At 37.7% G+C, this 12,464-nt stretch overlaps 1 protein-coding gene across 1 annotated transcript in view; it reads left to right on the top strand.

Annotated features, from left to right (window-relative positions):
• The window catches only part of LOC142455491 (disintegrin and metalloproteinase domain-containing protein 32-like), a 258,099-nt gene that overhangs the window by 5,586 nt on the left and 240,049 nt on the right, over positions 1-12,464 (top strand). Inside the window, exons 3-4 of the mRNA XM_075557223.1 lie at positions 2,423-2,498; positions 11,109-11,185. Coding sequence (XP_075413338.1) covers positions 2,423-2,498; positions 11,109-11,185 — 153 coding nt within the window. The remainder of the gene's footprint in view (positions 1-2,422; positions 2,499-11,108; positions 11,186-12,464) is intronic.

The raw sequence follows: 12,464 nt of genomic DNA, 5'->3' as shown, positions 1-12,464 counted from the left end.
TGTATGTTTGATCAATTACAGACTGAAGATTGTAGAATTCTTCAATTTCTTCATTACTAGCTTTGGTTTTTGGTGCGTAAATTTGAATAACAGTTGTACTGATTGAATTTCCTTGAAGGCGGATAAACACAATCCCATCACAGATATCATTGTACTTCAATACAAATCTAGAAGTGTCCTTTTTTTTTTTTACAATGGAGCAATGCCATTCTTCCTGATTGTGTCATTCTCATCATAGCAAACCGTGTGATTTTCTGGTCCAAAATGGCCAATACCAGTCCTTTTTTACTCACTAATGCCTCAGACATAGCTCTTTATGCATTCCATTTAATATTTGGTGACTGCCAGTTTTCCTAGATTCATACTTCGTCTATTCTTAGTTCCAGTTACCAGTTGCTTTATGGAGCTGTTACTTCCTATCCTGAGTTGTGCCCCATTAACAAATGGGATCCGCAAGGCTCTATTTCTACAGCCTTTACTCCATTCATCTATCCATGTGAAAGCAACTCCTCTAGAGTCACATTTCAAATGTCTTCTGATGTGAGACACTCATCCTCTGGCACTCTCCCTGACAATTTCTTCTTCTATTCATTACGACATCTGACAATATTTCCAGCCTTTGCATAAGGTTTTCAATGCTACTTCCTGTGAAGTGGGCAGTGGATTCTTTCTTCACAGTCTGTTCTGAGTCTGGAAGCTCCACTGAAACTTGTTCACTTTGGGTGATCCTGCTGGCATTTGAAATATCAGTGGCATAGCTTCCAGCATCAAAGCAGCATACAAGTCACCACAGTGTGACAAACTGACAAAGTGAATGAACTTGCCTTCTGTAGCTCTCAAATAGTACTAGATGGGCACCATATTTCATAAAACTGAAAAAAAAAATAGAAACAATTTTCTGTAGTTTTTAACTCTCTGATGCCACCTCAACTGAGATCGCCAAGTATGGAAGTAATTTGTAACTTTAAGAAAACGGTTCCAATTGGGCTACCAAATGACCCAATAATCCCCCTACTGGGTATATACACAGAAGAGCCAAGAAACAAACTATGGCCAGATATCTGTGCTCCAGTGTTTATCGTGACACAGTTCATAATTGCAAGGAGTTAGAAAAAACCCAAATTTCTATCAATGGATGAATTGATCAAAAGCCTGTGGTATATACATACAATGGAGTACTGTGCATCCCTAAAAATCAGTGAAGAACGCATGAAGCACATTGCCACATGGGAAGAACTGGAGGAAATTATGCTAAGTGAAGTAAGCCAAGCACAAAAAGACAAGTACAACATGAGTCCACTGAGGTAAGCTTAAAAAATGGGGCACAGGGGAAAAGCTACTGTATACATACATTCCTGGGGTGAGGTCCAGGTACTATGGCAGGGGCCAGACCCAATCCAGGGATACATGTGTAGGCAACTAAATAGGAGGGGGAATGAAAGAGAGAAAAAAAGACATGGGGGGGGGCGGAGAGCAGGGCACGAATCCACTCAAGGGATTTTACTCTTTTAAACAGAAGGGAAAAAGAATATGGTAAATGCAAAGTCCTTTTGAATGGTGCAAGATAACACATTGAATTTGACTATAAACAAATGCATATATTATTTCGGGGTGTTATTTGCATAATATTATAGTCTAATGGCAATAAGGAAGGTCTTGCAAATGACTTATATGAGAACTAACAAGAAGCAGAACAATGCGTAGAGGTGAGACTTTTCTTAAAATCATAATGTCTTTTCAGTTAAGATTTACACAGCAAGTTAGGTTATAATTTAACAACAAACTAGGTTATCATTGCAACATTAATTGTCCAGAAACATTGGTTACCTTTTCCACAAAGTGTTAACAGTATCATTTTTCTTTCCACTTTCCAGTAAACTGGTTTCATTGCTCCTTTAAACTTCCCTCTTCACTTTAGTGTAAATGTCGGTGATTTGGTCTTGAAGCGCTGATTTCTAAAGAGACAGTATCATTGTCTATATAGGAGGAAAGCTAAAAAAAAATGAAGATGGAGAAAACCCTCATAAACCTATATCCAATTCATACCTTTGTAAATTAAATAATGCCTTTTCATCCCTTTCCTGGTATCCTTTAATTTTTTCCCCTTAGTCTGTCGAAAGAGAAAAGTCATGTTGTTTTGGAAAATTCACATCGTTTTCAATAAAAATTATGTATATGTCAAAAGAAAATGTTGCCTCTAAGTCAGGGGTTGGCAAACTTTCATAAAGGACAAGGCTGCTATTGCAGCAAAAAGTCTGCCATATATAATTTGCAACCAATACGGGTCACATGGACCATCGAAGCTTTGTTTATGAAAACAGAAGGGGATTGTATTTGCCTGAGAGGATTAATTTGTTGACAGATGCTTTATGTATTTCCAACATGATAACGTTTGTAATTTTCTCACTTTTTTTGTGTTCAGATTGTTTTTAGCAGATAATTTTAGGGTCTATTTGTATGATAAAGGATCGGTGAATTCTCATACTTCAAATCTTAAGGTAAGGCAAGTTCTATGATTTTCAGATACAAAGTAAAAGAAAATAGAGGAAAGAACTAGGAGGCAAAGGGCATTTATAGAGGTCTAAATAAAGGACTGTACATATGTAAATATATTTATAAATGAGGATGGGGAAATAGATCTATGTGCATATATTTATAGGTTTAGTATTAAGGTAGCAGATGGACATTGGGCCTCCACTTCAGTACTCCCTCAACGCAAGAATACTTTATCCCATTAAACTGGCTCACCTCCCTGACATGATCGCTGAAGACAAATAGGTGCTTAAGCAAATGTGATGAAGAAAGCTTATGGTGCAAAGCTATCAAAAGATATAGCATCTGGGATCTTAAAGGCTTGAAGGTAAACAAGCGGCCATCTAGCTCAGAAGCAACAAATCCCACATGGAAGAAACACACCAGCCTGTGTGATCATGAAGTGTTGAAGGAATCAGGTATCAGGCATCAAAGAACAAAATATCATATTGTGAATGAGAGGGAGAGTGGACGTCCCCTTTACAGAAGAGTCACGTGAGGAGACAAGCTAGTCAGGGTGCAGTGTAGCAACGATGAAACAACTTTCCTTTAGTTCTTAAATGTCTCCTGCCCGTCCTCTCCCCCACCCCAATATCATGATCCCAATTCTATTTTAAAAATCTGGTTAGACCAGAGGATGTACACTGGTACAGATAGGAACTAGAAACAAAGGGAATCCAGGACAGATGAACCCTTCAGGACCAGTGTTGAGAGTGGAGATACCAGGAGGATGGAGGGCAGGTGGGGTAGAAAGAGGGAACTGATTACAAGGATCTACATATAATCCCCTGGGGAACAGACAAGAGAAAAGTGGGTGAAGGGAGACATTGGACAGTGTAAGACATGAAAAAATAATAATAATTGATAAATTATCAAGGGTTCATGAGGGAGGGAAAAAAGAGCTGATACCAAGGGCTCAAGTAGAGAGCAAATGTTTTGGGAATGATGATGGCAGCAAATGTACAAATGTGCTTGACACAATGGATATATGTATGGATTGTGATAAAAGTTGAATGAGCCCCCAATAAAATGATTAAAAAAGAAAAAAAACAAGGAAAAAACATTCTTATATTCACTGAATGTTTTTCTAACACAGAATCAAAAACAAACAAACTTGTTGAATTGATTCTCACTCACCCATGACCATATGTGTTACAGAACATGCTACTTAATTTTTTATGCCCTCCATTAATAGGATCTCCTGAAGTCCTGATCATCTAAACACAAAATAGATTGACTTAGCTGTTCTACAATGGCTGGAAATATCCCAAACCAACCCAAACTCATTGCCAGTCAGTAATGACCTATAATGTTCCTATTGGACAGGGAAGATTTGCTTTCCCCTTAGGGTTTCCAAGACTGAAATCTTTATGGAAGGAGATTGCTTCATTTTTACCCATGAAGTGGCTGGTGTATTTGAACCACAAGCCTTTCAGTTAGCAGTTGAGAGTTTAACCATGGTACCAGGTGCTCCTATGTGCCATGGACTCCTTGCAAGGAACATATGAAGGGGTATCCCCTCAAAAAATAACCGGAAGTTGTTTTTCGAAGCCACGTATTTAATTTTTAAAAAAACAACCGTATCCCCCTGGTCTCTCTATACTCATTGTGGGCCCCGAGGAGTTTATCTATCCTGGATTCCCTATGTTGCGGGTTCTTATCTGTAGCAGTGTGCATTAGGAGAGGGTGGGGGGAGAAAGGGTGAATCAATAACAAGGATCAATCTAGAATCCCCTCCCAGGGGGACGAATAACAGAAAAGTGGGTGAGGGGCGATGGAGGATGATGTAAAATAGAAAAATAATAATCTATAACTTATCAAGTGTTTGTGAGGGAGGGCGGGTGGGGGAGGGAGGGGGAAGAATTGGGAAGCTGATATCAGACTCAAGTGGGAAGAGAATGCTTTGAAAAAGATGATGGTGGCATATGTACAAATGTGCTTGACACACTGGATGAATGTATGGATTATGATGAGATGTAAGAGCCCCCAATAAAAGTATTAAAAAAACCCAACAACAACCTTATCAACTTCAATGTATTCTCCAATAATGCTTAATACATTTGTCAAATCTGTGAAATCTGTGATTCCATTCTTGGAAACATTTTTCAAACTCATCTGTTTGACTGGCTGGCAGCACCTCCCTCATGTTTTCCTTTACCTCTTCTACATCGTCAAATTGCTGTCTTTTCATGTCCCTCTTCATTCGCAGAAACAAAATGACATCTCACAGAGTGAGGTCAGGTGGGTCAGCTGTGTGGGGCAAGAGAGGCATGCTGGTGGTTTTTGCCTAAAACTGGCACACTGAGATGGTTGCATGAGCAGACACACTATTGCGGTGGTAAAACCGGTCGCCTGTCTGCCACAAATCAGGCCTTTTTTTGTTGCACGCTGCTATGCAATCTTTTCAGAATCTCTAAATAGACAGCTTGATTAACAGTCTGACCTGGTGGAATGAACTCCAAATGCACTGAGTCAACATTTTTATCCATTGGGGGAATTGATTGATGTCCAGAACAAGGTTTGTCATCAATCAACATTTTACTTTTTTGAAATGAGAAAACCACTCCTACACGTGAATTTTTCCCATAGCGCTGTCCTTGTCAGCTGTGTTCAACATCACAACAGTTTCTGGGGCATTTTTCCCCAAGCAGGAAACGAAATTTCATAGCCACATGCTGTTCTCTTAAATTGGCCATCACAAAAAATGGAGCAATTCTGTATTTTTTTTGGGGGGGGTACCCTCTCATAGCCCTATTGATTTTTTCATCGATTTATCCATGTCCCCATCCATTGATCTATAAATGAATATAATGAAAAAGCAATATAAATGTCATGGATGCTAAATCACAGAAAAATCTTTCCTTTTAAAAACTATGCCATCCATTAGTAAATTTATTGACCTCGTCCTTCAATATATATATATATATATATATATATATATATATAAATTCACTGTCATTTAATTGACCCTGACACATAGGGCTACCCTAAGAACAGGAAGAACTCCCCCTTTGGTTTCTGACACTGTAAATCTTTACGGGAGCAAAAGCCTCGTCTTTTTTCCTGAGTGTCCATTGATGGAATTGACTTGCTGTTCTTGAAGTTAGTAGTCAAATGTGTAACTCCTTTTCAATATATAAGGTGGCTTTTAAAAGTTCCTGATGGGACTTAAAAAAAAGTTCCTGACATATATTAACCCCATTCAGTGGTGTAGCTGTTACACATTGGGCTGTTAACTATAAGATTACCAGCCACTCCAAGGAGAAAGAACGTTGTACTCCCAGAGTGACAGTCCTACCCTGTCCTGCAGGGCTCCTATGAGTCAGAATCCAGCCGGTGGTAGTGAGTTTGGTGAGTGGGTTTATGTGTAGATCTTAAAAACTACTCATAGAAGAGACCTCCCCTTATTGTGCTAAGGTTATCCCAACACAACAGACCCGTACCAGAGTGATGAGCGAACCTTACTGAAAATTCAGTCAAGATGTAGGGAAGAAGGCAAATATGTCTGAGAGAGCAGAATTACATTTCTGTTGGTGAGTAAACTGGGACGAGCAAATTCCCATCTGGAAAAAATACCTAGATAGAGCCCAAAGGGAGAATATGTCTCCTAGTATGTTCCCAATTGAACACTTTTGATCTAATTTCATTTTTAAAAACAAATATATTGGCACTTCATACACATGTCATACATTTCAATAGTTCAGTCATATCAAGAAGAGTTGTACAATCTTTACCACAATCATTTTTAGAACATTTTGTTCTTCCTTGTATGCACTGACACTCATGTAATTATTTTTTATAATTGTGGTAAAAATACAAGAAAACACTCTCCAATTAAACAACTTCAGCATGTATAATTTAGTGCTTTTAATCTAGTTTCTATCCAGCCCTTGGTGACCCTGGTTGGGTACTATAGATTTTAGACTCTTTCTTTCGAGGTACACAGTATCTGCATAGATTACCACAGAAAGACTCAATGTGGAAACCCCACTAAGAGAACTGGGTTGCATCTAAACTCATCTGTCCTCCTGGGACTTAAGGTAGAAATTCCCTAGTGTGGGCAGAAGCAGAGGACTACTATCCTTATGGAACTGGAGGTCCTTACACTTTGGTTTAGATCTCTGGATTTGGGGGTGCCCGATGGCCTGGGACTACCCTATATTAGTATATTAATAGCCTCCTTGCTTAATTATGATCTATATTAATCTGATAGGCATGGTTTTGCCTTTGTCAATGTTATTGACATTTTTTTTCCCTATCAGCAACACTTATTGTTTGTATAGTGTCATGTTACTTAAAAATTTAATCTGTACAAGTCCTCAATTCATACAATGTAGTTTGTAGCCTGTCTATACTTGTATAATTTCTTTTTCCCAACAAAGTTTCAAACACTATAGCATTGGCTAAATTAATGACACTATTATGCTCCAAGGGGATGTTTTCTAACATGAAATGATAATGTCTCTAAAGTGAACCAGAGACATATGGGGAACTAATAACAATGAGTTGAAAAAAAAGAAAATGTTCTAAAATTGCTTGTGGTGATGGCTGTACAATTCTTCTTAATATGTTTGAATCATCGAATTGTATGATATGTGAAATATATGCCAATAAAACTGTTACAAAATGAAATTAATTGCACTCGTACCCAGAACACTTTCTATAGCTCCTTGATGGTTTTATTTTTCTCTGTAGTCATTATCACTGTATGGTGTGTCACATGTTTATCTACATGCTTTATTTCACCAATGGAGTGCACTTTTCTTGGGGACAGGGCTTTGATCTATTTTTATTCCCTGCTAAATCTCTAGGAGCTAGCCCTCAGCCCATGCTGAACTGGACACCATGTGGCTTCTCGTTTACTAGATTATTGCTATTGTCGTTGTTAGGTGCCATTGAGCGGGTTCCAACTCATGGCTACTCAAGGGAGAGCAGAAGGAACTCCGCTGGGTCCTGTGCCAGCTTCACAACTGGTCTTTTGTTTGAGTTCATGGATGCAGCCATTGTCTAAATCTATCTTGTCAGAGGTCGTCCTCTTTTTCACTGCCCCTCTACTTTGTCAAGTATGATGTTCTTCTCCAGGGACCAGTCTCTCTTGACATGTGTAAAGGACACGAGACAAAGTGTAGCCACTTTGTCTAAGGAGCATTCTGGTTGTACTTCTTCCAAGATAGATTTGTTTGTTCTTTTGGCAGTCATGGTACTTTTAATTTTCTTTGCCAAAGTCATAATTCAAATGCATCAATTCTTCTTCAGTCTTTCTTATTCAATGTCAACTTCACATGGAGATGAATGAGGTGATTGAAAAGACCATGGTTTAGGTTAGGCTCACCTTAATCTTCAAAGTAACCTCATTGTTTTTCAACATTTTAAAGATGTTTTGTTGCAGCAGATTTAGCCAATGCAATATATCTTTTGATCTCCTGACTGCTGCTTTCATGAGCATTGACTGTGGATCCAAGCAAGATGAAATACAGCTCTTATAACAATCCATGTATCAACTGTGTCAAGTATATTTGTGCATATGTTGCCATCATTATTATCTAGACATTTACTTTCTATTGAGCCCTTGTCCATCTTTTCTACACTTACCATGATGTTACCTACTGGTCCAGCTGTAAGGATTTGTGTTTGCTTTACACTGAGTGTAATCCACACGGAAGGCTGCCATCCTGTATCTTCATCAGCATGTGCTTCAAGTCCTCCTCACTGTCAGCAAGCAAAATTGTGTCATCTGCATACCACAGGTTTTTAATAAGCTCACCTTCAATTGTGATGCCACATTCTTCTTCATATAATCCAGTTTTTCTATTTACTCAGCATACAGATTGGATATGTATGATGAGATAAAGCAAGCCAGACACACCTTTCCTGATATTGAACCTCACAGTATTACCTGTTCTATCCCCACAACTGCCTCTTGATCAATGTATAAGTTCCCGACAATCACAATGAAGTTTTCTGGAATTCTCATTCATCTCAAGATTATCCATAGTTTGTTATGATCGATGTAGTTCAATTCTTTAGCATAGTCAGTAAACTATAAGTAAACATAGTTCTGATATACTCTGTTTTCAGCCAAAATCTATCTGAAGTCAGAAATGATATCCCTTGACCCATGCCCACTCTGAATCCAGCCCAAATCTCAGGAAGGTCCCTGTCAATATACTGCTACATCTGTTGTTGAATAACCTTCAGCACAATGATATTGTTCTATAATTTGAGCATAATGTTGGGTGACTTTTCTTTGGAATGGGTACAAATATGACTCTCTTCCAGTCAGTTGACCTAGCAGTTACCTTCATTAGCTTGTTGAAACATTTCAATGGGTATTCTATCAACCCAGGAGTCTTGTTACTGGCTAATGCTTTCAATTGCAGTTTGAACTTCTTGCAATATTTTGCTTAGAGAATTTTCCAACAGTGCAACTAGAAGCTTGAATTTGTTTTTAGTTTTCCTGTTTAAGGTATACTGAGCGTGTTCTTCCTTTGTGGTTTTCTAAGTCTAGGTCTTCACACACTTCATAATAATATGTGATATTGTTGTCTTCTTGAGCAGCCTTTGAACATATCTGTTCAGCTCTTTGCCTACATTTCTTCCATGTGCCTTAGCTGCTCTTCAATTAAGAGCAAGTTGAAGAGTCTCTTCTGATGGCCACTTTGATCTCTTCTTTCTTTCTTGTCTTTGTAATGACCTTTTACTTTCTTCATGTCTGATATTCTCTTTGTTATCCCACAGCTCATCAGGTGTTCTGTCATTAGTGCTCAGTTCTTCTTGAGACGGTATCGAAATTCAGGTGGAATAGACTGAAGGTTGCATTTTGGCTTTTGTGGACTTGTTTTAATTTTCTTCAACTTTGACCTGAACTTATGAGCAATTGATGATCTGTTCCATAGCCAGTCCCTGGTCTGGTTTTAGCTGCTCATACCGAGCTTCTCCATCTTCTCTTCCCACAGATGTAGCCGATTCGATTTCTGTATATTCTATCTGGACAATCCTTGTGTATAGTCGCCTTTTGTGTTGTTGAAAAAAGGTATTCCTGATGAAGAAGCCTTTGATCTTGCAAAATTCTATCATGAGATATCTCCAGTTTAGTTTCCATTACCAAGGTCCTGTTTTCCCATTACTATTCATTCCTCTTTGCTTCCAAATTTTGAATTATCAGTGTATCTTGATTGCATGTTTAATATCCAACTGAAATTGTTGGTAGAATTCTTCAACTTCTTTGTTACTAGCTTCAGTGTTTGGTGGATACATTTTAATAATAGTTGCATTGATTGGATTGGATGGGGATAGATATAATCCTATCACAGACAACTTTGTACTTCAAGATAGATCTTGAAATGTCCTTTTTGATGATGAGTGCACCACCTCTTGATTGTTTCATTTCCAGAATAGTAAACTGTAGGATTTAAATCTTTAAATGGTTAATATCAGTTGCTTTCAGCTCTCTAATGCCTAGGATATTGATCTCTATGTGTTCCATTTCATTTTGACAGCTTCAAATTTTCCTAGATTCATACTAGTACTTTCCAAAATCCCATTATTAATTGAAGTTTGCTCATCTTTGGGCATTATCTCGGACACTGTTGTGCTTCTTTCATGAGGTTTGCAGTATCTGACAATGTTTCGATTCTGTCCATAAGGCTTACTTTGGCTAATCCCTCAGAAGTGAATAGCCCATCCCTTCTTTGTAGTCTGCTTTTAGTCGAGAAACACTGCTGAAAAATGTTCCCTGTGGGTAACCCAGCTGATGTTTGAAATTCTGGTGCCGTAGCTTCCAGCATCAAAGCAACAGACAATCCACCACAGGGTGACAAATTGACAGACAAGTGATGGTCCAGTTTTGTGGTAATTATTAATCAGTATCTTGATAAAGGTAACCAAGGAGAGAAGCAGAATGAGAGAAAAGAGTCAGATAACATGAAGTTGTCTAAGACCAATGTATTTGGAAAGAGTAAATGAAGCTTTTAACTGAAGTAGAGAAATATATTTCATAATATGGATCTCTACATATGTGAATCTAAAATATTTCTGGTGTTGGGACCTAGGGTAGTAAGATGTTATCTCAGGATATTAGACATGTAATAATTTTTCTACTTTATAAATGAAAGCCATACTAGAAAGTCCATCAAACAGTATCTGTTTTCAAAAAGAGGACTAATGACTTTGTGGAGTTCGGTAGATATTGGAATATTGGACCAGAATCAGAGCTGAAAAGATAATTTTACATTTTAAGTTGGTCAAGCTGGATATTGTAAACTGGAGACCTAAATTAGATATTGGAAAATACTTTTTTCACTGGAAAATAATTTTATCTTTTAATTCATGTAATATGGCATGACTGTTTGGAAGCAGGTTGTAAAATAATAATCCCAACTGATAATCTAAAGGTGTAATATAGTGAGAGAGGAATGTATACGGTGACATCATTGCCCTTGAATATCACTTTCTATATACTAATATAAATTGTGCAGCCTGTAAAAAGTAAGTGGGAGGATTAAAAATAAATAAATAAGGAATCATTTGAAAGCTTGGTCAATTGTTAAGTAACCCTGTTGCTTTTTCTCTCCTAGACTCATTGCTACTACCAAGGCTATATTGAAGGATATCCGAATTCTTTTGTCACACTCAACACATGCTTTGGACTGAGGTTATTTATTATGGCTGATTATAGAACATCATAGTTACAATATTTGGTCAAAGTGAATTTGTGATGTTCATATTAAGAGTAGAATTGGAGGAGAATTTCTAAATGAGCATCGGCGTCATTCAAGGTCAAGCTTGGAAGACTTTCTTTCTCCTCACTTTCCTCACTGAGCAGTGATTTGTTTAAACTGTTTGAAGGGTTAGGTTCCCTAATGTCCTTGTGTTTTCTTAACTAAAACAATGACTATGGAACGTTCCTGACAGCAAGTTGGAGGGTCTAAGTGTAGGATAGTTTATTTTTCAGCAAATAGAGTTATATTTTATGCCAGCTTTTATGGTAGGGTTTTGAGACCTGGTAGCCCTGTGGATTAAATGTAGGGAGCTGCTGAATTCAGAATCAGAAGTTCAAAACCAGTAGCTGTTCCACGTGGGAAAGATGAGGTTGTCTGTCTACTCATGTGCAGTCTTGGAAACCCTGCATAGCTGTGGTTCTCAACCTTCCTAATGCTGCTCCCCTTTAAAACAGTTCATGTGGTGACCCCCAACCATAAAATTATTTTTGTTGCTACTTCATTACTGTGACCCACAGGTTGAGAACCACTGCTATAGAGGGTCAATATGAGTCAGAATTTATTTGATAGCAATGTGCTTGTGTGTGTGCTATTATCCTAGTGTTTGAAGATATAAAGACGTAAATAAAGATAAATATAGCATGTGTATTTTTAAAGGAAATCCTATTTAGAGTCAGGAGGCACAGTGTATGTAAAGAAATCATTACTACAGCAGTGTTCCCTCCAGCTCTCCCTCCTAAGTTCTGTGAGTTGTTGGGTCTTCTTTATAGTGCTTAGAGAATATTCCAGTTTGTCGGATAATTCTCCACTTCAGTTATAATATAAGGATGATTCATTGTCACAAGCAAATACTCCTCAGTGCTATTTACCTGAAACACTTTAATTTGGCCTTGAATTTGGCTTTCATGGAATTGTAGCCCCATTTGCTTTCCCTATTCAGGAAAAACTAGCTATACAAGATATTTACATTTTAAAATCTTACTCCTAATTTTTCTTCAGACTGTTTACATGAACAAAATTAATATATTTTATATTTAGTAATTTTTATTTATTTTTAATAAATCATTTTGTTGTGTGCTCTCACAGCTCTCATAACAATCCATACATCAATTGCATCAAGCTCATTTATACATATGGTGTCATCATCATTTCTAAAACATTTTTTTCTATTTTAGTTCTTTGTATCAGCTCATCTTTTTTCTCATTCCTCCT

Source organism: Tenrec ecaudatus, chromosome 8 (genome assembly GCF_050624435.1).
Source record: "Tenrec ecaudatus isolate mTenEca1 chromosome 8, mTenEca1.hap1, whole genome shotgun sequence".
In the NCBI taxonomy this organism is placed as follows: domain Eukaryota; kingdom Metazoa; phylum Chordata; class Mammalia; order Afrosoricida; family Tenrecidae; genus Tenrec; species Tenrec ecaudatus.
This window is presented reverse-complemented; position numbering and strand designations above follow the sequence as displayed.